The following is a 24,112-nucleotide window of genomic DNA, read 5'->3' on the forward strand; positions in this document are numbered from 1 at the left end:
TTGTGCACCTCCCACTCTTGCTTAACTCTACCGGTAATGCTTAGTAACCATCACCTGTAATATTGATGTTCTCCATGGATTGGTAGAATGTTAGGGGTGAGAAGGAAAATTTTCCCTATATAAAGTGGAAGAAACAAAGCCAAAAATTTTATATGGCATGTTAAAGCACCAAATGGGATGATATTAGTGCTATGAGCATGTGTTGATGGAGACTTCCTGCTGTTTGTTATTCTATTTCTAGTCTAGTAGGCTTTCACAGAGGCCGCACCTGAGTTGAGTATGTTCTCTGAATAAGTTAATATCCAAGTGAAGAAATAAACTAATTTTTTGAAAAGCTGATTCTTACTTACAGACACTTGAAATCTTGCTTCTAAGCAAAATTTCAATGTCTAAGTTGATATTTATAATATCAGCTAGTTGATATGGATATCAACTTACACATCAGTAACCTCATTTCTCATAGACTGATTCTTGAAAACAGTTTACCTCTTTGATAACAAAACTTGTGAAATAGTGGCACTACATCAGTGGAAGTCAAATACTAATGAACAAAGTCCTGAGGCTTCAGACAATGAGAGTAGTACCAAGGTAGTTCTTAACTTTTGCATCGTAATATTTTGATTTTCTTTTTTCGCTTTTGTAAGTCTGGCTCTGGAATTATTTCTGCTAATAGCTCATGAACAAATATACCATCGCTTCCATCCTTTGAATTCTTTAGTAAACCATTACATTTTTCTATTTTATATGAAATACAGTGTGCACAAGTGTGAGTATCAATCATCGTAAATTCATGTAATGTATTCTACAAGGTTTATCATAACCTTGCTTTAGCATGGCCACTGGGAAGTAGTTGTGACCAATTCTATCTGGTATATCGCTGTTTTACCATATAACAATGGATCTTCTTCTATCACATTCAGAAGCCATTCAAATAACGATAAACTGTGAGTGTGACACTGTTCGGACCTTTGGACCATGGTAGCCATGGAGAGAACATGTCAAACTCCTCCTGATGATGGCATCTCAGAAAGGAGTGTGACCCTTAGCAGCCGGCCGCTGGCTGGGCAACACCCCAAAGCACGCGCACAACTGGAACGGTGTGCTCCAGGACTTGTTGAACGGGTGTTCTTGCAGGCTTTAAACAAAATATGGTGGTTTCCATTTATACATTCTCAACTTTTTAAATTTCAGGGCAAGTTTCAGGTGAAAACTTGGGAGAAAATAAAAGGTTTTTTTTTTTTTTTTTAAATAAAAGGTTAGACTAGACGTTGCCCCTGCCCCCTCCCCCTCCTGCTTCTGCCAAGGGAAGGAAAAGAAAACCAACTCCAGGTGAAAGACAGCTTTTCCTTTTCCTTGAGCTATTCTATTTTATCAGTTCAGTACACCTTTTCAACCTGCTTTCTTTATTGCCTGGCCCTGCACTCACCATCAGGGTTAGTACTTACCGATGACAGTACATAGAGTGACTAAGAATAAAGCACTGCAGGATTTGGCCTCTATTCCTGTATTTGATTAATTTTACAACCAAGTCTTGGATACCGACATGAAGCCCTAAATTCTGAAAACCCTTCTGGTGCCGTGTTTCGATTGCTTAGTTGAAGAGAGTTACCAGGTAAATGTTACCTTAAAATTGATTAAGTTAATGGCAATATTTTACAATTAATAAAAAAAAAAAAACCACCCCAAAACCACACAACCCCAGAGTCCAACTTCTTTTGCAAAGACTATTTTAATAAAGGGATTATAAAATACAAAAGAGAGAGAGACAGGTAACCCAAGATGCAATTTTGGAATGCAAACTTTTAGTTCAAATGTGCAAGCTTGAACTTAACAAATGTTTAAAATATTTGAGTTTTTCAAATGGTGCCAAAATAAACCATGTCTTTTCTAAAGACTACATATTTAGCCAGGCACTGGCAATGTAAATCTTTCAACCATTTCAAGTATTTGTTTAAAAGCCTCCCAGAACACGTGTGCTCCCAACAAAACTGAAGACTGAAATGTTTAGACCACTGAAGCTCAACAGCTGACTTATAATCAACCTAATATGAGAACACCACTTTGGTTTTTTGGACTTGTGAATACATTTTATTTACCAATGCATGAGAAGAACAAACAGAGAAAGTCCAGCTCTGCAGACCTGATGTGAAATGGCACAGCGATAAGGGTCAGTACGTGTAACGCTGCGATCATAGCAAGCACGGTATCAGAGAAACTGCCGGTCAGTGATTTTGTGTGCCTCACAGCTTATTCTTGCACGGCAGGGGAATCTTAGGGGGTAAAAATTAAAAAGAAAAAAACCCAACAAACCTAACAGCTTTCATCTGGAATTATTCCAAATGAAGAAGATAAAGGCTCCGAGAAATCCTGACATTTAGATAGCAAGTTCATTTGTGTACGTGGATTAAAGATGTTACAAATCTTGATCACCTGATAAAAATATTTATAAAGCCGTTTAATTTGAAAATTAAGGTATCTTGTAAAACGTCCTGTGATTTGGAATAAAGAAAGAAATGCGCCTATGACAACATATTGACATTACTAAACTATTTCAATATGATGGCTTATTTGTAAAAGCAGTTTTAATATTCCCCTACATTAATGATTAACTAATGAATCTTACTTTCCTGTGAATATATTTAAAGAGGAATCAAACTGACTGCATCTACAGGATTCCACTAACAAGACTGAGCTGGCTCTGAACTTTTCAAATATCAGCAGTTTTCCCAACACTAGTACAGAAAACCCTGCTACCAATTTTGGGCTGTGGGCTGAATGAAAAACAGTACTAAATGACTAAAGGTCCACAGTTCTTTTCTGTTAAAGTTGATTTGTCACAATATTGTTAATTAGTGAGGGCTTAGGGAAGGCTTACTATGAATATAATTACAGTGCTGAAAAGCATTAATAACGCTCTTATCCCGAGCCAACATGATGCTATTTACATATTTTACCCTGGCATATACCAGAAATGGCTCCCAACGCGTAACGTGCTGCAGGATCATCAAGAGAGACACACAGAATCTCACAGGGGAAGGACGTTTCTGAGGATATCAGTGCTCTTCAAGACAGCAGGGACACTAATTTGACCAGTAATTACAACCGTCACCATAAGCATTGCTTGTGGTGAGCCACCTTTCATCATGAACTGCTGTTCCATCGGGAGGCAAATGAATTGCTACTCCCGGTACCTAATCTGATGCAATCTCATCCTTCTCTCATAAATTAGGACAGAAGTGACAATTGCATTTGTCTGCTATATAGGGCAGGCTTCTTTTCACCTTCAGAGCTCTGCATGGACATCAATCAGTTCTCAATGAATAAATGATAAAAGCCAATTAACCCTTGTTATCGTTATTGCCTATTTCTACACGCCAGACCAGAATTCCTGCCCTCCTTACGCTGAAAGGCAAAACTCAGGCCGGGTTCAATGGGGCCAGAAATTCACCCCAGGGCACAAAGGCTGGGCCTGCCTTGCTGGACCTGTGGGGCTTTTGCTGTTCACTTCAGCTGGTGAGGAAGCGAAAGTGTTTTGACGTTAGCCACGTAGATGCTTTTGCAAACTCCCCCGAGGATCCTAGGCACCTCTTCAGGGGCTGCATACCTTTTCTGGCTGTCACTAAGGGATTTGCCAAAGACCACACACCAGGTTGTTAGCAAGGAAGAGCGAGAACCCAACCGTTTCCACATCTTCACCTCTCAGCACAGTAAATTTCCCAAGGTCCTTCTCAATGACGACAAACATTTCTAGCTGAATTTTAAAAATCAACACCTAATTTAATTGTGATTCAAAGTAATTTATGTACAGGATGATAATAACCCCTAACTAAAAAGTTCACTGAATTTCAGGCTATTTGGTACAAGACAGCACAGAGTCAAAAAATATTTTTTCACTTAGGTACAATGTGTCAAAAAGAAAATTGTGAAGAAAATTATCACCTGATTTTACCGAATGGAGTTATTACCCACAACCAGATGTATCTGACATTAAGCCTGCTAGACTGTTTTTGCCTGAGCAATCCTACCTTCCTAAACAAAGCCAGCTGACACAAAAGGATGGAGGTCAAACAGTTTTGCTGTATGAAGCCTGCACTCACAAGACTATTTGCTCAGAGGCGGAAAGATTTGGGGCAAGTTGAAGACTTCTCGATTCTCCTAGGGAGTAACTGAGCACATTCATGCGTGGAAAGCAAGCCCTGATTTAGTAAACTTGCATTTCCAAAGTAGCAAACAAGCTTCCTCATAAAAGCTGCCAAGGAGTAAGAGGGAAGATCTTTACATGGAAAAATAAGTAGTTAACAGTTAGATTAAAATAATGGGTAAGAATAAATATATCATTTTAACAGTGAAGGAAAGTTACCTTATTGTCCTACAGGCATCTTTGCCCAGAGCCCATGTTCAACTTAACCAAGAAATCACCTTGAAAAGGGAGTTAATTTCGAGATAGAGCTATTTCATATGTCCGTATTCAGTGTGGAGATACTGACGATACTATGTTACTGTGAGTAGTAAAGGTGAGCTGTGAAAAGAGATAGAATAGGAGCTCATGGTCATGCTAAAACAGCAGATGACATTCAGTACCCATAAATGCAACGTTATGCATTCAGAGAACAGTTCTGTCCCCATACACCCTATGATAACCTTTGAGCTGAATATTATAACTAAGGAATGAGATCTAGAGTTGTTAATGTTATTACAGAAATATTAATTCCAAGAAATCATCTGCCATAAAGCAAATCCAATGCTAAACATGGTTACAAGTAGCATAGAGAATAAAACAGACAACATTGTTATGACAACTATTAAAGTCACAATTTGTCCGTATCTTGAATACCAGGCACAAATCTGGTTGTATCTCAGTAGAAACACTGCAGAACTGGAAAAGAAATAGATTAGCATGACAAGGCCAATTAAAAACACAAGACAGCTTCTCTACAAGAGACTGGGGATTTTCTCTGGAAAAGAGATGGTGGGGGAAGGATGCCAAATATGTAGAATCATGAGGGACCTGGAAACAATATGAAGAAGGAGAGGTTGTTCACCGTTTCTCTAATAGAAAAACTAGGTGATAGCAAATGAATAGAGCTGGCTCATAACAAAGAAATGGGAATGTTTCTTCACTCAATGCATCATTAACTGCATAAGTCCTTGTGACAGGAACAAGCAGATACTGAAAGTTTAAATGGATTCAAAAACAGGTAATGAAAAAATGCTGCTAAATACAAAGACACCATTGCTCAGAAAGCCCCTAAATAACAAATTACTGGGAGACCATTCGGGAGTAAGGTCACTTGTGTTGGCCGGACTTTTTACCCTTTCCTAGGCATCTTCTACTGGTTATTGCCAAAGGCAGTCTTTGGAGTAGTTAGACCTTTGGTCTAGCACAGTACAGTAGTCTTTACATTTTTATCTTTATTCCTTCTTTACCATTTCCTTAGAGCAGAAACGTTTCAACAGCACTGACAGCTCAGGAGACCTTGTCTTTGACTTAGTGCGCTAAAGCACAATGAGGGCAGTAGGAAAAAGAGCAGTTGAGTCTTTGTGCTGGTTTTGGCTGGGATAGAGTTAGTTTTCTTCATAGTGGCTGGTATGGGGCTATGTTTTGGATTTGTGCTGAAAACAGTGTTGATAATACAAGGATGTTTTCATTGATGCTGAGCAGTGCTTACGTAGCGTCAAGGCCTTTTCTGCTTCTCACACCACCCCACCAGTGAACAGGTTGGGGGTACACAAGAAGTTGGGGGGGGACACAGCCAAGACAGCTGACCCCAAATGACCAAAGGGATATTCCATACCATGTGACGTCATGCTTAGCATATAAAGCTGGGGGAAGATAAAGGAAGGGGGGAATGCTGGGAGTGATGGCGTTTGTCTTCCCAAGTAACTGTTACGTGTGATGGAGCCCTGCTTTCCTGGAAATGCCTGAACACCTGCCTGCAGATGGGAAGTAGTGAGTGAACTCCTCATTTTGGTTTGCTTGCGTGCGCAGATTTTGCTTTACCTATTAAACTGTCTTCATTTCATCCCATGAGTTTTCTCACTTTTACTCTTCCAATTCTCTCCCCCATCCCACTGGGGGTGAGCAAGCAGCTGTGCGGTGCTTCGTTGCTGGCTGGGGTTAAACCGCTACAGTCGCCCAAGTGCCAGAGGGGCACAAGGGAGCTGGTGAAGGGGCTGGGAGTCAGGGGGTGACAGTCCTCTGCTCTGGAAGCATTAATCTTTCTTCCCACTGAATAAGTGTGGGGGAGAGATTCCAGACTCACTGGCTGTCTTAGAATTGACCAAAGGTCAAAAAGGAGTACTTCAGAAGTTTCTAGAAGTGACTTGGGTAAATTAGGCATGGAGGAATGCTAGTCATCTCCCTGCAAGGGAGTTTCAATTTCGTCAACTGAAATCAGGAGGAGCTTAGGTCTGCAGATGAAGAAGGTTGAAATGGCATTGAAATGCGTCCCCCTACCCAAAATTAAAATTTGATTTTCTTCAGCTAGACTGCCCTATCATGACATCTGTACAAGCAAACATTAAGAGGGAAGACAGCATAACAGCATTAAACACAAAGCAGAGAAGGCAAGTGGAAGCCTTAGGGAGCTACGTCCACCCTGCCTGAGCTCGCTGGTCCTGGCAGTAGCTTAAAGCCCACTGTGCTCCTGAGATTCAATACGGAATTTGGGCTGTCTAGAGATTGCAGCTGCCTTCTTGAGCAGGTTTGTAAGAGTGCTGACCTGACTCTTCTGCTCACCTTTGGTCATGTGACAAAGACACAGAATACAGGGAGATGTTTGGGTCACAAACTTAACAAATACAATATACAGGTGTGACTCTCCTGTATCTGTAAGGTCCATAGTGTCTGTGTACCCCAAATTTTCCTCCTCAGCCCTCAATTTCTCCCCTCCATGTAGGAGTCTATCCTTCAGCCCAAGAGTTCAGTCCCGGGGCACTTCAGGAGTACACAAAGCAGAGGGTTGGCAGTCTGGCCTCTGGAGTACCTCTGGATGGTACTCCTGCTCTGCAGAACAATCAGAGGTCTAGAAGAAGCAGGCAAAAAGTCCTGTAAGAAAGGGGTGAGGGACCCACCTTACACTGAATAGGTGAATTTTGACTATATAAGGTGGTTTCTGAATGTTTGAGAGATTTTCCCTCACAGGAAGCAACAGAGGAGAGACTAAAAGCAACACATGAAGCCTTCCCCCCTGTCTGACATACTGTACAGTGTCACAAGGCTTTCATGTTGCGATTTATGAAGCTGTGCCTCCAGTGAAACCCAATGGTACATTTCTTTTTAACGTACGCTGAAAACGCCATGAACTAGCAGTAGCTATTCAACCATTGTATAAAGCTATACATATATCCTTCCCTTAGACGTAGCCACAGTCACTAGCTGCAATTCAATGGGCTATGAGTAAGGAGGAAAAAATCTCCAATATACTAGCCAGAGATATTTCTTGACTGTGAACCTACTTTATCAATTAATATATTTAACATACAAATACTGGACTGTTTGCAGTCTCACAAATGACACAAGGGATTTTAATTTTGAAACTGCCTTGCAGGATTTTGCACCTGAAGCCTGCAGTATTTGAACACATGATCAAGCTGTGCCTTGCAGCAGACTATAGTCTAGTAATGCCGAGAGGACAGACTGTTAAAATAAGCATCTACATCATTTTTCACAGCACACAGTGCCACAATGCATCTGCTTAAAAACAAATATATGTTTGCAGTGAAACATTTCAACAAATCAGAGAACTCAGCAGCAAAGTAGTTAAACATTTATGATTTGATTTTATCTCAGCTTGGAATGTCGCTGGAGTGTCCCACTTCTAACAACTGTTTGCTAAGTTAAGGCTTTAGTGTTTACACAGTGCTGAATGAAGCAGCCTGGTCACCAGATGTGAATGCTTCCTTAGACTAGAGCTTTCAATCAGATCACGGTCCTAATGGTCCCTGCTCCAACCTTCTTCCTCAGGACGTCCACCAGCCTTTCCAACCTGAGAGGGGGCAGGGGAGAGGGAGAGGAGAGAAAAAAAAAAAAAAGGAAGCTAACGTTAGGAATGTTCTGGCTGAAAGAGACAGTGTTTGCACTGAACCAAGCTGTCCTGGTGGTGGTCACGCTCAGAAACAAAGCACTACTGTAAAAGACAGACATTAAGGGAAAATGCAGACAACTTACGGAAAACTTTTTAACCTACAACGCAATCCATTTGCAGCCAGTGGTACATATCAACTCACTTTTCTTTTGTAGTATATGTAGTATTTGAGGTCCCCATAAGGCATTAACACAAAACCCCGTGCAGCAATCCCATGGCGCATTTACACTTTGGTGCAAGCCGCACATTCAATTCTTGCACTTTTTAAAATATGAGTGGTCCGTGGCTCTCGTTAAATGTAACACTTAGCTGCTGTTCCCCCTTAAAAAATACCCTGCCCGTTATCCAACAGATACTTTAATTGTCCAGTTTATAAATTTATGCCTAAAACCCCATGTGTTTTATCTCAAAAACTTTTTCAAAATACCCAACATGACAAGTTTCTGAGGATGTGGACGATGATATTTCGAAGATGGCCCGTATGATTATTGTGTCGACACAACTGCAGAAAAATTAACAGTCTAAATAAGTAGGACAGCGAGCCGCCTAATCCTCTCTTAGTTTTAAGGCACAGGCTATAAGCATGTCCAGCATCTTACTAGCTTAATTTGTTCTTTCCTTCTGTTAAAGTAGGCAGGCAGATACAAAGAGCTAAATTTGTTCAGGGTTTTCCATTTGCACACATTTATCTTCAGCACTCCAGTAACCACGAATTCAAGCTATTTCTTCAATATATCTGTATTTTATGGAATCCTTCAATGAAAGTTCTTCCACAAATAAACTAACTATATAAAAGCAGACAGTGTGTGTAGTAGAACACTTTTAGAACCATGTCCAGCATACTATACACACAACTTCCGTAATGGATAAAAGGAGTTGCAGGTTCAAATAGCTGTATTCACTGTTGCGAGTTGACCACTTTTTCTTATCTGAAAAGACAGAACTGTTTTTTTTTTTTTTAATATATTATACAATACGAGGAATGCAGATAGGAAATAAAAATAGCACAGCTTTATCAAAACTGCAAAATTCATTTTATCTCATGGATGCATTAGTAACTTCAGTGCAGGAAAACTAGTTAACACTTCTTGGATTTATTGTCACAAGTCATGACTAACACACATGGTACGTATTGAAACACTCTTGTTTTCCAGGAACCACCAAGCACCATGAAGCTACACCTTTCATTGTACTCACCAGGTGACTTAATTCCTGAAACGAGATTAAGAATTCACCACCCTAATGTAATTATCAGACACCAGGAAACGTATGTGGAAAGTTCAGCTGGTTCTTGCTGTTTCACAGGGACTCTAAAGGACTGAAAGCCCAGGTGAAAAACTACTGCTTCGCTACTCCTCTCCCTTCAGTTTTCCATGTATCGTTTTTCCTTTTTAATCAATTAGTGCATTTTTCCTGGTTTTGTAACAGGCATCTACTGCACTTCTTTGTCTTTATGGAGGCAGCACCCAGACAGTCAGTGCAGTCAGTCCCTGCAAGTATGAAGTCAGGGCTTTCACAAGTTATTTGCTCCTGAAAGTTTTCTCACAGTGGATAAATCAATGTTTTCTGGGTTCTAAGGGTTTTAACTCAGTTACTGATAGGTCATATTTTCCTCAGCCTCCCTTGCTGAGAAGTTTCCCTGTTAGATCAGTTGCTAGTCCATGTGCAATTTCAGAAAGCAATGGCAGATCAGTCCTCACTTTTAATAGCATGTATGTTCTGAAGCACTGCAGCTTTCTCAGCCACTTTAACTATCACTGGAGGTCTCTTTCTCTCTCACAGTAGCACCCTCTTTAACGTGCTTCAGAGACATAAAGTGCAGGAGAAACATTTCAAATTGTCAGGACAAACAGAAGGTTGGGGCCACAAATTGTTTTCTGGGAGACAGCAGAAAAATAGCAAAATCTGAGATCATGGCTTATTTAAACCACTGTTCAGTTCAAAAGAAATACTGCATGGTTTATGCAAGTGGGGGAAAAATGACTCCAATAGCTGAGGTTTCGTTTGGGGAGACGTAGGTTGGAGGTCACTGCTTACACGCTGTCCTGCAATTGGGCTTAGATGTGCACCACTCTGTGACCAAGCAATGACACTGCACACCAGAGCAGACGAGTTAGCGAAGAGCTGCCCATGTTTGGAGAGAAATACCACTGGGATGAAAGTAGCTGTCTTCTGTTTAACCTTGAAACTGTCAGGCTTCATTGAAAATAATGAGGCTTAACAATCATAGCTTCTACTTTTCAAATGAATGATGACTGAAATCATCAAAATGAGGTATCCTGCACCAAACACAAACCGTGCAGGGCTTATTTGCCTTTTGTTTCAGTCATGTGTGGATTTGCAAATTTATTTACTCTTTATTAGAAGAAAGAAAAAAAAAAGCAGCAGGGGATTAAGAAACCATACCTTTGAAAGAGATTTAAACAATAATGTAAAAGAGAAACTGTAACAGCTATTTATAAGATAAAATAACAGAGGGCAAAATTCACCCCTACACAGACACAAGACCCAATATACCACTGAAATCCCACTTAAGCCTACAAAATAAAGCTATGGGCTGAATCAGTGGTTAATAACTCTTGATACAGGCCTCAGGGGGCTTTTCGGAACGATAATCCTGGACTCTTTGTTCACCAAGGGCCCAACTCTGCTATCCCGACTCACACTAAGCAACATTTTTCTTTGTGAGTAATAAAAGGCAGCTAACAAGGCCGTTTGTATCAATGAGATGCTACCTGCAAGGGGTGCGAGTGGCAGAATCGCCCCTTGTCGATAAGGCTCTGTACCCAGCCCGGTGGGATGCTGCAGGCAGCTCCTTCCAGAGGTTAGGCATTTTAATCCATGGTAAACTGAAGGGATAGCCTTATACCTCAAGACCAAAGGTAATTTAAATATCTAAACAGACTCATGGGATGTGCTGGGAACTACCCTAAAATTCTCAATGTTTGCAGAGTTTTATTCAAAATATGGAAGACACTGACCTGAAGAAAACAACTTTTATTACTTTGTGCAATCATAGAATCTTCATGGTTGGAAGGGACCTTTGAGATCATCAAGTCCAAACACACACACACACACAAACCCCCTACAGTCTCTGTCACTAGAGCATGCCCTGAAATCATGATGCATCTGCCACTATAATCTCAACATATTTTACTTAACTGAAAGCAATACTGACTATGTTTGACCGCATACTAGGACACAGATTTAACAAATGACATTCATCTTTTTGCTTGTGAAGGAAACAGTCCTCATAGCATAAATTAAATGCACAATATGACACTATCTTCTCCTGAGATGTAAGGCAGACAGTCACTGAATTTGTGTTTCGTGAAGCAACGAAACAAGTCATTCAAGAAGAAATTATTTCAGCTGGTGCTTTAGGTCAGACAGAAAGATACAGTGGGCAACTCAGCTGCAGGGCTGAAGGTCCAAATGTGCAAGGACAGACAGACATGTTTAGGAATGTTCAACAAAACCTCTTAAGGTCTCGTTCCTCATTCTTACACACTCCAATTTCTTGCTCAGAGATTTTGGAAAATCCCAGTAGGTGACCCTCGCTATTTCTTGATACTTAAACAATTCTAGAAAATTTGTCCCTTAGCAAATAAATTCTCTGAGCAAATGCCGCTTCAGCATTCTCCACACAATTACTGTATGTGTGCATGCAAAATAAGTAAAAATGGAATATAAAATACAGAAATAAACTACATATTCAGGTGGATAGGTGCAACTTTGGTCTTATTTATACTCACTTGCACATGCCCAAAGTCAAAAAAGTCCTGTGTTTTTTGGGATAGATATAATTCGAATCCATGAAAAGCACAAAGATGAGAACTAGAAATATTCTTTATTTACACTACCTACTTTTTGAATACTCATCTCAGTGCTTCCATGAAATGGAAACATAAAAAAACACAAATTAGGAAAGGGACATCGGGTCCATCGTTATTTTTAAGCTAGCAAGAGACACACTATTGTGAAGAGTCTTGAATTGCAGTGGCTTAATTCTTCCTCAATACAAAATTGGAATTAATCAGGTGAATCTGTATTTTGATACAGAAGTAAAAAGATTTCCTGGAGGGGCTTGCTGCTATGATATTACCAGTTTGAATATGTACTTTTAAAAAGTGTTGCTAAGCTTAAGAAGGTCCCCAACTTCAGAGGAATGCTACCTAAACAAGAACATTGCTCTGTGTGTCTTCCCCAAGACAAATTCTCAACCATTCTCAACTCCTCTTCCAGTTATTCCAAATTGTGTTCTCTTAACAGGTATGCATACATCTGACAAAATGCCTGTATGGAGTGTATGTTGTTATTTGGAGTGTTCTTATGTAGTTCCTGAACTGTCTGACAATCTGCTTTGATTTTTAGCCTTACAGAGCTTTGCTCCCTTGAGTATATATCAGTCTCTATCGTAAAGCAGACTTAAAATCCTTACTGACAGAGACGTTTGTTCCACGAGCCCAGAAGCCGAACGTATAGTTGCAAAAATGTTGCGTTCTCATCTCTAGTGCCGACTCTTAAACGCGCATTTTTGGCTTGCTCTCCTCTTCCGCTTATTCTGCTGAAGAAGTCTAGCTCTAAACTGTAGCTTGGGATCAAAAAAATCTGCAACTGCATAAGGATCAGTACATCCTCCCACACTGCTACATCTCTGGCCAAAGGAACTCACTCCGCACGACAGCAGTGGCCTTTATCCACAAGTTCTGAATATGGCAGAATTATACAGTCACAGAGTGATCTTCCAGGGCATCATGCCCCAGAAATAGCCAATATGGATACCCAACTGAAAGAAAAGGGCATCCTTCAAGTAGCCTATGTCCTAATCTGCAGAGCTATATATAGACTAGCCGAAAACAATAGCTTCTACCTGCAGATGGAGGAGTTAAGCGATAAAAACAAAACCCTGTTGGATTTTGAAATGCTATATAAAGGCTTATAAACCTAAACTATAACCCTTGGTTATCTTTCCAGTAGATAAGATTAGGTTTAGACTATGAAGATGGCCTTACTTGCATGATTTCTGGCTTCTTGTGGAATGTGTTTTGCTAACACTAATTCCCTTTAGAAACCAAGCATTTGAAAATATATTAGGTAAATAAAATGCATTGGACAAGAGCATTACAGGTAGTTTAGCAGTAGAGCTCAGTGAATAACTGCCTGTTTGGTGAGTGGTCATACAAACAAATTCACTTAATTTCACCTCAGAATAAAAAAAATTACTTTCCTTTCCTTTTCTTCTCCTTTCCTTCAGTCCTCCTCTTGGATATATTTAATCGAATCCTTAATGGAATACTTCTTTTCAGGCACTTTCCATAAAAGTCAAGGAAACAAATGACACCGAGAAGAGAGGATGCTGTGGTACCAGTCTCACCGAGAAACCAGTCATTTGGGTAGGACCATTTCCTCAAGAGGCTGGAGGAAACTGGTTCAGCTCTATTATCTGTATGGCGGAACTGGACTCCAGCTGTTTCCCTCTCAAGGGAGCAGCACTGCGCTAACACCGGGTGCTGTGGTGGCTTGTTCGCAGTTTCAAGTGTTGAGGCTGCTCCAATTGAATAAAACGCTTAAATATTCACTGGATCAAAGCCTGGAATGTAAGGGTATGACCTCGCAGCGAGTGGCCTATCTACCATGCTACAGAGGCATCGCCCTCTTACCTCTGGGTGGCTCAGTGAATCTTTAATGATTCTTATTCTTCAATTCAGGTATTACTTTTGCCACCTCAGAAGCCTGCCTTTTGAACAATAATAATTTTTGACCAACTCACTAAAAAACGTTGCTGGTTGCATTTAACCGTCACACACCAGTCTGTAACAATTCCTTCACAACTCATCACAGTGGTAAAGGCTACACGTGGTTCAGACGCACCGGGCTGCCTCTCTCTACTTAACAAAGTTCCCTCTGCATCTTTTGGCTGGGAGACTGGGCGTCTTTCTAAACGACACGCTGGAGTTCAGCAGTGGTTTTGAACCTGATGCAGGAATTATCGAGTAAAATCCAGTGGTCTGTGTTAGACAGGTGGCTGGACTGACCGGTATTAATGGTCCTTTCTGGTCTTAAAACACAAGTCTTAGAGACTGATTTAGCAGCATCAGCGAGCTCTAAACCGTGGTAGACCACAGTGTTGAATCTAATCACCCCAGGCACCGCCGCCAATTCCTGCCTGCCCAACACTGTTTGTAATGTCACTCCAAAAAGTATGTTCCATTAAACTTACAGGCCTTAAATTTGGCAGGGCAAACCATTCTGCCTCTGAAAAGCACTGTCACAAAACAAGCATTCCTATTAAATCCCTTTCAGCGTCTTCTCAACCCAAAAGAGTAATTCTGTATATGATTAAACTTAGAAGTAAATACAGCCAGTTGGGCTCCTGACAGCAGACATATTTCAAAATAAACCTGGCTTACACAGGCCTTGGCTAAAATATTAAGCCTTTATCTGTGGTCCACAATAACTAATCTTGTCAAATTGTTTGCTCTCTACCTTCTGTTTGGAAGATTATGAGCTAGCTCACCATTACTATTCACCTTGTGCCATCACGACCAGCAGGAAAAGTGAGTGGTAAACACAGTTGGTCTATTTTGACAGCATTTCACCCTACTTTGCATTGATGTAGATTGCTACACAGTACAGGATAACACAGAATCAGGACTTTGCATCTACGCTGGATTTAATGCCACCTTGTGAAAGGTATTGCTCCTTTGCTTTCAAATGCTTTCTCAGGACAGCATATACTGATTGCCTAAAATAAACAAGTTTATGAGAAAGGAAAATAAACCCTGTAACTACTATGCTAAACCTCATCTGTGTTTCAGTAAATTGAGATCTGCAACATGCTTATCAATTAGACCAGACAGAGACTCACGATTGGATGGACCATTCATACCTGAGCACATGACTGATATAAGCAAGTTAAAAATTTAACAATAACTGAAATAGAGGATATATTGGCATATGATGGCCAAATGATACCGATCAGATTATTTAATCAGATCACAGAATTTCACCTCATTACTCCAGCTTGAGTCTAACAGTTTATATGCAAATTTTATGCCAGAAAACCCTTTCATATACCTCATTCCATAAGCTTGGATTACTTTTAGCACCGACAGTTTCTGCTTCCACCCATTTGGGGTCACAGGTGGTCTCTTTTGCAGGAGAAATCTTGACATCAAAGCCTACTCCTTACAGTGAAAGCATTTCCAGAAACTTTGTGCCGTTATGAATAGGCAAGGGTCAATTTTCTTGCCAAATACTTCCTGGAAGTCTCTGTCATCTGCTTAGGAAAAGCTAGCAGATTTACATTACGCTAATATATCTTCCCTATAGAAAGTATTTTGTCACAGTACTTATTCATTCTGAAGAGGGGAAAAACATTAATTCCTACCGACTCCCGGTGAACACTAATCCTGCCCATTGGTGAAGATGTTGGGTATCCTTAGAGTACCATGAATCACAGGCAACCTTACTCTGTCTCTGAACTGTTTCCCGTCTTCTTGAGAGCAATACTACCTCAGAAAAGCAATTATTCTTTGCTTTGAATGCTTACAACATGGATGGATGCTCAGAACTTTTATGTAAAGTGTTCAAAAGGCAGACATCAGCTCTATTTTGCATTATGTGTATTTTGCATGCGGCAAAACAGTGTGCAGAGAAGTGAAATGACTTGTTGAAGCTCAACCAATCAAGAAAACTGAAAAGATCCACAGACTTTTTTTCCTGTTTAATTTTATGTATAAATAGTCTTGAGCTGAAATGGGTTCCTCATGTGCACAAAACCGAAAAAGTATAGGCATAAATACATGCAGAATTAGAGCCTAAAATTGTTGGATACAGAGCCCACCTCTCTCAGCTTCTCAATCCGTGCTCTGGACCATGTCAACTAGTAACAACTAGCCAGTTCTCTTATTCTATATCCAGCTGAGATGTGTTTCAGGAGATGGAAGAAGGACCTACTTTTTAGAGGATTTTGTTTTGTTTTAAATCCCTCTTCAGGAATATTTAAAAGCAATGTCAAAAATCGATTATCTAAAACAAATAGTATTTCAAACCTGCCCAAAACAAACAGATGGGATTCCTTATGAAATGCAGGACCAGCAGACTGATACATATTTACGGATCTGTACAGCATGGGGTTACTAAGAGACTCTAAACTTTAAAAGTATCAGTCTGAAACCACCACATTACACCTTTCTGCATGTTTCAAACAAGCCTTCCTTGTAAGGCCAGGTCTGAACCTCTCAGCTGCCTATTCCAAGCCAGTTCCACCCCTTTTGGGCATGTTCTGGTCAAGTCATGTTTACAATGAGTTTGTAAAATTGCAAATACTGAGGTACTACTCCGGCTGTTTCCCAAGTACATCCCATCAAAGCACAACTTTGGCAGACTCCTCTTGATATCGTAAACAATAAAGACAACATGAGCTTTTTTCTTGATTCCACAAATATTTTACAAAACCCGATGCAGACTTGCTGGCTCTAGACAGCTCCCACCCTTGTGACCAAGAGTAATCTGGAGCTTGTGGAGAGAAATTCCTTCCTATAAACCATTATCAAATCCCTCCACTTTATGTTAAAACCAATGATTTTTACATAGGTTTGATATATTTCCATAGATTTGCCTTCCTGGCATAACTGATGGGATATCGCCCAAGCTGGAATTTCTTCTATGATATCACTGAGAGATCAAGTAACAATGGAAATGGGTTTGGATGTAAGAGGAAAGCATTTAATTAAGCTCCCACTTGTGGTAAGTCCTTTGTAACATGCTCAGACTGGTAGGTGAACTCCTCACCCTTCCAGTGTGATCCAGTGGTGCCCACCCTGGTTTCAGGGTAACTCACACTTAGTCATAATCCTGAAAAGTATTTCTATAAAAAATAAGAGCAGTCTTCCCTTAGTAGTGGACTAACAAAAAATCCACGAGTGAAACACCCTCTCCTCCTCTTAATGTTCACAATATATTATAGGTAGATGTTATCAACATGGATCTTGTCTATTACGGTGATGTTTTTACGGTGATGGTGATCCCCTATGCAGGGATAAAACCAGCAAAGATGCCTAACCGCTCATTTACACACAAAAAAAGGGCTTTAAAAATACATTCTGAGACTTAGCATCATAGAGCAAAGTGTCTTCTACACATGTGTAGTGCTCCTTAAAATACTTCATAGGCTTTTTCCTGTTATCAGCCATTCAAGGCCATTAAGGTAAAAACAAGCCTTCCCACTTCTAAGCTTCAGTAACCTTTCTCCAGTAGTCGTCAGACAGACTGTCTCCAACTGTCTTCTGCACCATTCTAGCAAGATAATTCACATTAGATTTTTTTCACTGGCCCCATGGGCTTATTTTGCTCCATGTTCCTTCCATCCGACTGGGAATGAGCTTCTCCTCCTGCTCCTGGGAGGTGAGTGAATTCCTGAGCAAGGCTGACACAGGAGGGAAGCAGTGGACCTTCAGCTCATTTTGAGGACAGCTTTAATTCTTCTGAACTAGTGAGCTTGCAGGCTCAGCCCATGGTGGCAATTCTGCCTGGTGGTGACATCAATGGGACTGATTGTAGGAGAAAAAACATTTAATCCCTGCTGAAGAAAGCATAAAAATTTGGCTTTACATCAGATTCACAAAACTGTCCAAAAGCATAGAGTAAAATATTTTCTCAGTATTTAAAATCAGAAATCTGTGAAACGTCTTTTGTGTTGAGTTCATCAGTTCGGATATCCCTTTTATCAGATGTAGATGTTCACCTGTTATATCCATCAAAGAATTCATATGATTACCTTATCAAATAAAAAATTGAGGTAATAGAGATGGATATGAGGCACAGAATAAAGTGCTAAATATAGTAATCTCTCCAATACCTGCAATGTCTTCCACTCAAAGGCTGAATTTTGATACTTTGTATGGGTAAAAATTCCATACTCTGTAGCTGAGGTGATAAAATTTGTTCCTAACGATTTAGCCTTCCAAAAACTCAGTGTTTAGATATATATCCTTACACCCACGTCACATACAGCAAAAATGTAGAATGGGAAAGCCAAGCAACTTGCCAATAAAATAGTGGCAATGGTGGGGTTAAAGCTGTTGTTAGCTCTCTTACATACAAACACAATTGATCTTTCCTTTCTACAAAATATTGTTAAAAAAAATTAAAAGACTTATGGAAAAATCTAGCTATTAATTAATGACTCAGTGTTACATTAGAATAATGAACTGTAATTTTTTCCTTGGAGAACTAGCCTCTGCTTCAGTAAAGGTACACTTAATTTTAATGGAAAAATTTAAATGATTTCAAGTTTGCTTAAAACTAAATACCTTGTTGACCTAGTCAGTTGTTTCTATTTGTTGCTGTAAAGAACTGATCCAGCAATTCTCTAAAAGATACGTAATTCAGGATCTTCAGAAAGTCTGGGTTTTTTTGTTGAGCTTCTGCACACACATTTACAGTATTCAATCTTTTGCATATGTTAAGAAACAGTATGAGTATTAACAGAAAGAACCGCAAATTTATTTTTATTCCTTCAGCCAAGCCACAAATAAATGACTCTTGCAAACAAACCAAATACTATTTAGTAACGGCAATGTAAATGCCATGGACTTATTTTATTTGGATATAAAATATTAAAGTAAATGATTATTTGCTGTGACACTCATTTTATTGTCTTGGAAAAAAAAGCAAGTCTGAGAAAAAGTTTTCTTGCTGTTATCCAAGGAGCACTCAATCTGCTTTTCAAAGTTATTTAATAATTTGTCATAGAATGGTTAACTATAAGCTTACAAATACTGTGTCAGCATGCTTCTTCCCATTGGGCAAACAACTTCAAAATCTAATTTGTTTGTGTTATTGGTCTTACTAAATATTAGTCTTTGCAAGTCTGGTTTGCACCATTGATGTTAACTACGCCAACATTCTGATTATGTTCTGAAGTATTCCACAACAAGCCGATATTATACAATACAAGCCCAAGAGCTAGCTGATCCAGTTTACTGAGTATACTTAGTGTATTTTGCTACTGATAAATCAATAAAACCATGTTGTAATCTACAAACTTCCATCTCTGTGAAGCGGCTATGAGCAAACTGTAAATGAACACATGGGTCAAAAACTGGGATGCTGTGATTATGTTGACTCTGAAAACATTTGACTCTCATAGAATACATTTCAGTGTTTGAGAGAATGAAGTTTCAGCACTGCTTATATTTTTGTGAAAGGCTGAGATGATAAATATTCAAACGATGATAAATATTTGTGTTTATATTGTAACTACCCATACTTTAAGAAAACAATATCTGCGCTGCAATCCACAATTTGCAGAGGTTAAGTAAATGTAAACCATAGCTACACAAAGAAAATAAATACTTGTCTTAGACTGTATGCTCAGTTTTGCATTCTTCATCCATGTGAAACTCCCTGCAGCCAATGGATATCTCGGGTGTGCGAGGAATGCAGGAAAGGCTTATCTGTCATTCCCTTTGGTTGGGATTTTTTGTCTTCATTCTGTTAAGTACGCCACTGAACATAATCCTGGCATCAATCATAAACTGTCAGATGCTAAAGGCCTCACTGTAATTTATCACACCCAAAATATCCATGAGAACGATATCCCATAATCTGCTCTGGCAATATCACACATCGTAACCGCATGAGACTTGTGGTACTGATACCACAAACTGCTGTATTAAGGGCCATCTTCAAATGAGAACGAGACGTCAAAAGACATTATGAATCATTCGTACTACAAAGGGTGTCAGCTGCAGTAATTCTGAACATCACCAAATCTGTCCTTCAGGACTCTGGTATAGAGAACAGGATCTGCAGCTCCACGTGCGCTCTGCACTGGTGCGCTTCTCCTCCAGACTGCACAGAGAGCATGGCAGCACTTGGGATGGGATTTGCAACAACTAGTTTAAGGAGAAGGATGCTTCTAAACTAGCCAAATAGGGGGGTTTGGTTTTGGTGGTTTGTTTGTTTTTAAAGCTTCAGGCCCTCAGTTTATGTGTCTTGCTCCAGGCTGTCCAGAGGTCCTCAAGCCGCCCTTCTCTGAAACTAACCTGAGGCCACTTGTTTCTTTTAAGGTGACAAAGCTAAAAGCAGTGCTACCACTCCTCCTTTTTAAAACAAGTATAAAAGATTATACTGGCTACCAGCTAGAGCCCTCAGCCAAACTAGGGAAAACTTTGTTTTAATCCACATCCGCCACTTCTCAGGAGAGCTGTACACACCAGAGCTGAAGAGTCTTCTCTACTTCTCGTTCTGAAGCTATGAATTTCTACAGAAGAAACATCTGAAATGTTATTAGACCTGAAGATGTGATTCTGTGGGTGGTGATTGAGGGCGCTCACCTGGAAAATAGGGGATGGGTGTTCTGGTACTGTCTCTGTATTTATGTTCAACAGGCATTGGATAAAACTGAGAAAAAGCCCTAAAGGGAAGTGTCAGAACCAGGTCTTGCTTCTCAGAGGTGAGTAGCCCACTCACTGTTCTCTGATCCAAGAAGCCTGTATTATTTTCTGCTATGTGGTACTACTTCAAGGTAAGGAACAGAGAGCATCCAGACCAAACTTGCATGGCTAAAACATCTGCCTGAGATACAGAAGATCTGAACCAGGATCTCCTCAAATGGAGGAGGAAACGCATTTCCATTCTGTACACCCCAAAGGAGTAATCCTGCTCCCAAAAAACCACTTAGAAAACTGGGGCAGGGGGGACACAGATGTCAAGGAAGCTTTCGAAAGAAAACATCTGAGGTCACACTGCTTTGTGTGGATCTCAGTGCAACCAGTGTGCATCACTCTGGTTCCGCACGTACTTCTCCATTTGGGTCTCCAAGGAACGCAGGCAGAAAAGACAAAAAGTCAATTGTTTTGTATTTTTTTCAGTCAGAAGTTTTCTGCTTATGCTAACCCAAGTCCTCTCTTCTTTGGGCCGGGAAGTTATCAGTAGTAGTGGTACTAAGTTATCAGGCACCCCCTCCATCACAGCCTGCAAATTTTACCTGGAATGTAACATGGAGTAAGTGAAGTGGACATTGGTAAGTGAAGCGTCATCCAATAAAGATAATAGAATCCAACGCAGAAAATACGTTTCATTACAGCTTTGCATGAATAATAAAGTAGCTTTACCAAGGGAAACAAGATCTGCCTAGTGATACAGAAACATGGCATACCTACAACAGCCCAGAGAAGATGCCGTCAGTGACTGAGTTTGTTCAGCTCACCTTAGATTTGGATACTAGTTCAGTATTTTATTTCCTCCAGACCCAGAAAACTGATTTCACGCTGTATGTTGAATTTCTCTGAGGCTGCACATAACCTCACTGGCCCACTCAATTCTTTTATTACAACAAACAGGTATTTCTACAAGACTTTTTAATTCGTCATTTCACTGTGCATATTATTGCAGTCTGAGGGGAATTTTTCTGAGAGGAGTCACTGGCATGAGCACAGAATTCCAAGTATTTAAATAAATTCTGACCCTACTATGTACTGCTTTCAGTTAGATCACACATGACTTTCTTCACACATTTCAATTAGTCTTAATTCCTCACTAAATTCCTAGAGCAGTCTACTTCCAAGCCTATTACCCCTAAATCCAATAAATTCACACTGCCTGTTATTGCTACCCTAGTTAATGGTAATATTTTAATATATGATATGATGTGATTGTTACTGGATTTTGTGTTTTAGACTTTCTTATGTTCCTCTTCATGTCTTGCATGCCAAAGAAACTTTGCATCAGCTCTGCTGCACTCTGCAGAATTCTTCAGGGTATGTGGTGGTTTTGCGTGTCTGGGAATCTTCCATCTGGCTAGTGTGGGTTTCCTAAACACCATAAAACCCCGCCTGTGGAGATTGTGTATCTCTTATGGGCCCCATGGAGCTTATAATCTGCTTTTAATCATTGCACCAGGCAGCCAACACATCAGTCCTCATCAAGCAGTTTTTTCCATGTTGAATCTCTTTTAATAACTTTTGATCCAGTTCTGAACATCCAGAACCATTGCTGATTTTCATTGGTATTTCATTGGTGACTGCTACAACAGTTGTCTTCCTTGGCCCCCCATTTCCTTCCACACAAACTCGCATAACCATTGACTTCTGTGGCTTGCTAGAGCAAGTAAAAGATTCTTAGCACTTTGCCCTCACCCGCTCACCTTTTGAATGTACCCATCAGCATCTGTTTCTAAGTAAACTACAGGTCACATCCTTAACTGGGACAAATGAATGAAACTCAGTGCGACACAGCTAAGCCAATTTGCTGTAACTAAGAAATTAGCTCTATATCTACATTCTTCAACAACTCACCAGAACTCACTTTACATTTCAAAATGCCAGCACCAATTAAATTATTCCCTATATGATATTAAAAGATTACCAACTACTCAGTCCCAGCAGAACTTCACAGCAGCAGGCAGCACAGTGGTTTTCATTTAAGGCAAAACCACTTTTGACATTTGCTAAATTATTTACTGACACAAATCAGTGAAACTATTAATATCTATGAAGCTGTACTCCTAGATTCCAGTAGTTAACATGTGGGTCTGACATCCATCAGAATACAGTTTTGTAAGCAAAAAAAAAAAAACGGTCTAGTTTTAGTAGGGAAGTCTGAACGTCTAAATGTAACATCTCAATAAAGTAAGACATTACATTCTATTTATTGTTTTGAAATATGAAAATTAAAGAAGCGTATCTGTAAAATTTTAAATAAAGTCAGTTGAATTATCTGGCATTTTGGTCGTTCCTCCAAAACAAATAGCTTTAAGTCCCAGTGAATGTAAAACTTGTTTCTTTTGTGCAGTGCTTCTGCCTGCAATTTCTAATTAACCAGCTCCATTCTTATCTACAAGGAGTGACTGAAGGCATACAAGCTACAATGTATACTTCAACTAAACATATGTAGGTATGATTTTAAAAGGGAGGTAACTAGTTAACAACATTAGCATGCCGCAAAGAGGCTCAATTAGTATAATAATTCAGAAATCTTGCTTTTAGCCTGTTCCCTGCGTAGCTGTGCTGTACTGAATACAATCTGCACACTAAAGATATCATGTTTGCAGTTAAAAATCTCCAGAGACTTTAGACCCATACATAAAGATAGTTATTTCAGTCTTTTCTGAGACACTGACCTGTATCCTCATTTAAAAATGAACACCACATCTTTATGTTATTAAATCTTTGTTTTGATCTATTAGTATTCACCAAAGTGCCATTTTATACAACCCCGCACTGAATAGGCAAGGCTGGAGGTAACCATCTGCAGCTTTAGAGCCTGCGTTTGAATTGATGAAAAGAGCTTTGTGTTTTCATTGCCAAGTTTGATTCTTCCAGTCATTAGACATTCCCCTCAGATCGCATCAATGAAGCGGACTCTCTTACACCCATGTGTTAAATTCTCTTCTCCTCATGGTTTCCTTTGCCAGCTATACTCCAGAAAGACTACTGGGTCTTAGCCACATTCTTCTCACAGCTGTGTTAAAAAAGAGCATCAGAGCGTCTTCCCAAAATCCATATGTGTATCTGGTCAGTCCCCTGTCGGAGGGTCACCTCACATTGTGGTGTGATTATTCAAATATTCATTCTTGTTCTTGAACTGCACTGCTCGGATCATTCTGGGAAAGATTAGACCCTCCAGCCAGCACTGGAGAACGTCTTGGATGTCGATGTGAAGCGCACACAGCTCCCGCACTCGGAAGGCAGATTAGATTTACTGGCAGAAGAGGGGGACTAACCACTTAATAAATCCTTGCTCCTCATTTCTTTACATTTTTGTACTCTTTTGAACCATGCTGAACGCTGGTGAGAACTGTTTGGTTTTGTTGTGTCATCGATGGACTTATTTACTAGCATCAGCTAAGGAACAAAACTAAGTGAACAACCGTGAAAGCAGAGAAAGTATGTTCAGAAATGCTGGAGGGAAATCCAGGATTACTAAAAAAAAGGGTGTATTCCAGTAACAATGAAAGTTAGGCGGCCAAAAAATCACGCCTTAAGATGTAAAGCAAATGCTACTACAGGTAA

The 24,112-nt window shown here is 39.9% G+C and overlaps 1 protein-coding gene across 1 annotated transcript in view; it reads right to left on the bottom strand.

The window, feature by feature from the left end:
* Positions 1–1,742: 1,742 nt before the first annotated feature.
* Positions 1,743–24,112, bottom strand: part of MIPOL1 (mirror-image polydactyly 1) — a 190,974-nt gene continuing 168,604 nt past the window's right edge. The window contains exon 12 of the mRNA XM_063332191.1: positions 1,743–7,988. Within this exon, the coding sequence (XP_063188261.1) occupies positions 7,922–7,988 (67 nt within the window). The 3' untranslated portion in view covers positions 1,743–7,921. The remainder of the gene's footprint in view (positions 7,989–24,112) is intronic.

This window comes from Chroicocephalus ridibundus, chromosome 4 (assembly GCF_963924245.1).
Source record: "Chroicocephalus ridibundus chromosome 4, bChrRid1.1, whole genome shotgun sequence".
Taxonomy (NCBI): Eukaryota; Metazoa; Chordata; class Aves; order Charadriiformes; family Laridae; genus Chroicocephalus; species Chroicocephalus ridibundus.